Source organism: Lutjanus erythropterus, chromosome 20, assembly GCF_056507025.1.
Source record: "Lutjanus erythropterus isolate fLutEry1 chromosome 20, fLutEry1.hap2, whole genome shotgun sequence".
Taxonomy (NCBI): domain Eukaryota; kingdom Metazoa; phylum Chordata; class Actinopteri; order Lutjaniformes; family Lutjanidae; genus Lutjanus; species Lutjanus erythropterus.
The window spans coordinates 23,697,566-23,703,565 of record NC_139336.1 but is presented as its reverse complement, the minus strand read 5'-3'; the positions used below and the strand labels follow the sequence as shown (position 1 = coordinate 23,703,565).

At 39.5% G+C, this 6,000-nt stretch overlaps 1 protein-coding gene across 2 annotated transcripts in view; it reads right to left on the bottom strand.

Annotated features, from left to right (window-relative positions):
- Positions 1–984: 984 nt before the first annotated feature.
- Positions 985–6,000, bottom strand: part of fnbp1b (formin binding protein 1b) — a 65,105-nt gene continuing 60,089 nt past the window's right edge. For both annotated transcript variants that reach the window (XM_084746693.1, XM_084746692.1), the window contains 5 exons: positions 5,676–5,785; positions 4,551–4,683; positions 3,414–3,535; positions 3,117–3,283; positions 985–1,163 (listed from right to left, as the gene is read on the bottom strand). In XM_084746693.1, the coding sequence (XP_084602819.1) occupies positions 985–1,163; positions 3,117–3,283; positions 3,414–3,535; positions 4,551–4,683; positions 5,676–5,785 (711 nt within the window). The remainder of the gene's footprint in view (positions 1,164–3,116; positions 3,284–3,413; positions 3,536–4,550; positions 4,684–5,675; positions 5,786–6,000) is intronic.

Below are 6,000 nucleotides of genomic sequence, written 5' to 3'. Positions count from 1 at the left end.
TCCCGTTCCAGCGACAAAACTTGAAACATTACACGAGAACACACAATTAAGCCTTTCCTCTGGACGCCTAGAGTCTCCTCTCTACCCGTTTCGTCTTGTTACATGCTCGTGTATAATACGCACTGATGAATACGCCGAGGCATTGTCGCGTGTTATTGTCCCGTCCGTTTAGGCTGAGATCAGCCTTGATGTTGGGGATCATTCCCCTCAAATGCATTCAACCTAATGTGACGAGCCTGTTTTGAAAATGTAAGGAGCAGAAAGTACAGATGTTTGTGTTAAAATGTAGGAAGTGAAAGTAAAAAGTTGTCTGAAAAATAAATACTCAAGTAAAGTACAGATACCTGTATAGTAATGAAGTATTTGTACTTTGTTACGTCCCACATCTAGAAAGAAAGAGTGCATATACTGATATCGGAATCTGCAATCGGCCAAAATTAGTTGGAAAATAACAGCATATCGGCAAAAATCTAATCTCGTGCATCCCTAATACTGACTGCAATGATAGACTGAGACTCTTGATTAAAAGCATGTTAATATGAGTTTAAATCTTAACAAAAAATATATTTAGAAAAATCAAGTACTGTGTGTTTGAAGTGTACATGTGATCATTGTCAGTGGGTGATTCTTCCCATCATGCTAAGCTGTGACTGTGGGTGTTTTATCTTGTACGACCACTAGGTGGCACTGCAGTGAATGTGAGGTGAGGAACTACAAGCTTATTTTCATCACAACATCCACCGCCTGGCTCGGCTTTCAGCCGTCAGTGTTGTTTCCTCCTGAACAAATGTTCCTGTTCAGTGACACACACTCACACTTATCTGCCACGACCAAATGTCACGAGGCACAATGGACAAATCTGATTCCCTCGGCGCGAGACAGGAAGTGTGTGTGTGTCTCTTATCTGAGCAACCAGAAACAATCTTTAATCTCTTGCCCCACGTGTAAAGCAGTGACTGAAACAACAAAAACACACAGTCTGAGTTAAATGTATGTCATAGCACCTTTGGCATTTGTTTCCAAAAAGACCTCGACGTAGGACGTGGGGACGTATCCCTCCTCGTCCTCATTCCTGCGCACTCGTGTCCAGCCGTCTCCTTTGTCTTCTTCTATGACATACAACAGCTCGCCCTCTGCCACGGCGATGGTGCCCTCGTTGTGACCTGCGAGACGAGGGAAAGAGAAGCGAGAAAAAAGGAAAGAGAAGAGGATGAGTCCACCCTGTGCATGTGGGGGAACTACCTTGACTGACTTCATGCAGATGAAAGCTTAATTTGTAAATTAGATTTGAAAGTAAAGAGGAAGAAAGCGCAGCTGGTGTGTGGTAAGAAAATGTAATCAATATATTTCAAAAAGTTCAAAATAAGATCTCGTCTAGACTGTGTCTCCTAAAATAAATTAGCTCAATTTAAGACCAGTATGAGAATTTCATCATTTATGCTTCTTAAATTCGGCTCCTGAGAAATAGCCTCTGTCTTATCTCGGTCCGAGAATAATTTGAGCTCAATTAAAAGGTCCTAAAGTGTTTTTCTGTCTCACAGCACTGATGTTGTCTTAAACAATCAGCTCTTTAGATAACAGTGAGACCCAAAAGAAAACTGTCTTAAATGAGATCTTAAATTTGGTCAAATTAAAGTCTTGTTGCCCCAAACGGTCGTCAAGCAGAAAGCTCTGAGACTCCTCTGAGCTCAGCAAAAGATCTCCTGCTTTTCTTTTTTTTTTGCTTTTTTAGGGGGGGTTAGGAGAAACAGATGAGACTTCAGTAAGATCAAAATAAGAATCTCATTCTTTTCTCATACGACAAAGAAAAGATGACTGTGAGAAACATAATTTTCCTCTGTGAATAAAAATACATATAAAACCAGAGCAGTTTGGAACTCAGTCAAGCATAAAATCACTTCTTCACACTTCACCTAATCTGTCCAGTGATGTAGAACGTATTATTTATTGGTACAACAGCAGCTAAGAGAACGACTGTCTTACTGTAGAAACAAAATTAGGTGTAAGCATTTATAGATATTTTAAAGACCCCGCCAGTGAAAATCATGTTTTTAACCTTGTTAATACGACCATGTGGTGTTTTTCATGTATTAAAAGACACATCAGGAGTGAAAAAAGCACTTTCTCACTTATCCACATTAGATGAAAGTAACATTAACATAAACAATTTTAACATTATACTTCCAGTAGATATTTACTCTGATGAGAGGAAATGCCACCTTAGCCAACTCGTCACCTTTTATTGTATTTGTGACAACACGATCAATACATTTTTTCCCCAAATACACATACAAAAACAAAGCTGAAGGTAATGCAGCTTCATGAAAGTAACATTAACTTCATACTTCAGTCCATTTTTAAAATCTGTCAAAATTGTGTTTTAATATCATTTGACATTTTAAGATATTGAATATATATATATATTATTGTATATAAAATGTATATTATTGGATATTTGAATTGGATATAGACTTTTAAAGAACCTGCAGAAACCCTTCAAAATTTAAACCAACTTAGAGCTGCAATGATGAAACAATTTTTTTTATTAATTGATTATTAATTGACTATTATTGATGTGAGTCATGTAAAAATAATTCTCTGATTCCAACATCTTAAATTTAAATGTTTGACAGATATTTATCATACAACTAATAAATATAAAAAAGTATTTGGTTACTTTACTCCTCTCTGACAGTTAAGTGAATATTTTTGGGGTTGCGGACAAAGGAAGACATTTGAGGACATCATCCAGAGCTTTGGGAAGCACTGACTGACATTTTTCACCATTATGATGTCCACACTCTCTCATAGAAAGGAAGGAATCTCCTGTTTTAACTGATCCATTTCTCATCGAGAGGTCAACATTTCAGAGCTCTTTACCACATCTGATTTGCACACAGAGCTGCAGTCAAGGATTAAAAAAATAGTGTACTGGAGACATTACTTCATTTCACTCCACCGCCTCCGCACATTTCTGAGGAAATGTGTGAAGGAATTTGATCTCTCATTCAGAGTGACCAAATTCCTGCCCAGCATCCATAGAAATCTGCTCCCTGCCTCCAAATAGTAACAACCGCACAACTTTTGCATCTTCAGACGTTTGTGGTTTCAGTTACCTTCAAATGGGTACAAAGCTTTGCAGGTGCCGATGGTGGGCAGAACTTCCTCGTCGTCGAACTCGTCGTCGAACTCCGGCGTGGTGGAGGTGGGGTTGGGGTTGGGGTTGATGTTGGCTTTGACCTGAGTCTCTGAATTCTGCTCCTCTGTGTAGCTGCCATCCGGGCTGCTCAAGGGCCAACACACACACACAGTAAATAGACTGTGAAAACATACATAGTTTTCTTTCGAAGAAATGAGGCGCGTAACAGCTCTGGGGGTCTGACGTTTGTTCGTTTTGTCAGAGTATACCATACCTCTCTCTGTCCTGCGCACAGTTGTTGCTCACTGTCGTGTTGTTCTGGGTCTCATAGAGTCCACTTCTGCGGTGTGTGTCGCTCTTGGATGGCATCCTCTCCTCCACCTCTGCTAACCAGCCCTGAAACACACGCAATCATTATGTTTCTGTTTGCTGCGGCTCGTCTTTTTTCCTTCCTTAACAACTCGAAATTTACAACCCCGATTCCAATATGTTGGAACACTGTGTAAAATGCACCAAAACACCTGTTTGGAACATTTCACAGGTAAAGAGGTTAACTGGTAACAGTGATTGTATCTTAATTGGGCATTGAAGTGGAATCCTCCAAAGGCTCAGTCTTTAACCGCAAACAGTCCAACAGTTTATGAACATTTCCCAACACAAAACTGCAAGAAATTTTAGGGATTTCACCATCTGGTGTCTATTGGAACACGTCTTTTTCAGAGACGTCCCTGCTTGTTTCAGCCAAGGCACATTCTGCACGTGTTATAACAGCGTGAGTTTGTGAGTAAAAAAGTGCAGTTAGAAGAGTCCAGACCTGTCTCCTTTTGAAAATGTGTGGTGCATTATGAAGCACAAACAAGAGAGTTTGTTGAACACCTGAAGTTGCATATCAAGTAAGAATGGGAGAAAAAAAATTCACCTTCATAATTCCTCAGTTCTCAAATGTTTACTGGGTGTCGTTAAAAGAAAAGGTGGTGTATCACAGTGGTAAACATGCTTTTTTGCAACATGCTGGAGTGTATATTTACAAAATTGAATATAGGTACAGCATCCCAGCCTTTTTTTGATATTGAGGCTGTATGTCCAGCATCGTGGTATTCTTTCCGTTTGTGAATCAGAAGACCTTCACAGGAGGAACACCTCTGCCTCACACTCCTCTGTGTTTCCCGTTTATTTACAGGGTTAAACCAGGCCGTTGTTCTGGGACTCCTCTCTCAGGCAGCCTCCCTCCAGCTGCATCACGTCTTCTCCTAATATGGACGAGCGTCAGACTCTCTTTGGAACTTACCCCAGCTGGAGCCGTGCGTTTGAACTCCTCATTATTTACTGTCTTACATAAACCAAACATGAAAGCTTCGCCAACACTAACACTCACGCAGAAACGAGAGCTCAGACTGGCACCCAAACTAACCTCGAATTTCTGAACTTCAGACTGGAGCTTCTCGATGTTCTGGCCTATTTCTGATAGCCGGGGGTCCACGCTGGTCGGGTCTCCCATCTGTGGGTTCTTCACGTACACATCTTTCATCTTAGTTAGAGCGTCCCTGCGAGAGAGAGAGAGAGAGAGAGAGAGAGAGAGAGAGAGAGAGAGAGAGAGAGAGAGAGCACATCACTGATGTCAGTACAAGTCTTTCAGTCTTTGTTGCACATTAAAGGGGCAGTCTGGATTATTTGAAGTTGGGTTCAATTAACATCCCAGTTTGGAGAATCAAAGAGGAGCACCAGCACAGAGACAAAAAAACAGTATCTGTTTAAGTGTACATCTAGGTTATTAAAATAAAAATAAATAAATAAATAAAACTAGGTGTGAAAAAACATATTTTTAACTGGAATAAAAAAACTGAACTTTAGAAAACAGAAAACTATCTGAAAAAAACAAACAAAAACAAAACAGAACATATCTTTAGGTTTATTCTTTGTGAATTTGGTCAAATCTGTCAACACAACAAACGTGAGGAGGCATTGTGGGATATTTTATTGAGACTGAGTCATGTGTTTGTATTGTAATATCTATTCTGAACTTCTTAAATCTTGCCCTTGCAAACACCCCCCAAATTATAATAAAAACAAAACAAACTAACACCGAAACTAATACAAATAATCTTAAAGTTAACATTTTCAAACCTTCTCCAGAAACTGGCGAAAACTAAACTGAATACCAGACAGATATTAAAAATTAAATAACAATAAAATACAAAATATAATAACTCTAGTCTACACTATATGTATAATGTTTTCACAGCTTCATGTTGCCATCAGATAGCTTTTTCAGATGAAAAACTGCTCTTATATAAGCCAAATATTGCTCTCTCCAAACCAACCAAACTCCATTGGTGAAATCAGTAATTTTATCTCACAGAACACAGAAGTTGCTGATCTTCCATTGCCTCATTTTTTTTTTTGTATGTATGATTTTGGTGAATGCAAATTCACTGTTTAATACACAGACGACCCTGTTCTGTGAGGTAAAATCACTGATTTTGCTAATGGAGTCTGAACTATCCCTTGAACAGGATGAACACATTTTAAAAGATACCTCTGGTCCATTTCTTTTTGAATGTCCTTATTCAGCTCATCTATCTTTCCCTGCAGCTTCTTCCTCCTCTGTTCTGGTGGCAGGTGGCTGAAGTCTTCTGGTCCAGAGCCCTGAGAGAGCAGAGGGGGAGAAGAGAGGTGGAAAAAAAGAAATGGAAAAAAGTCATAAGATGTTGAAAAACTTCAATAGGAATTCGTTATGTGTTGTGTTGCTGTTTTAACAGGGATCTCTTCTAGTTAGGTGCAGTATCCCCTCCTCTATTGCTGTAAACCCTGTGAGCCAAGACTGAGGGATAAATGGATCCACTGATGAAGCTCTTGTTACG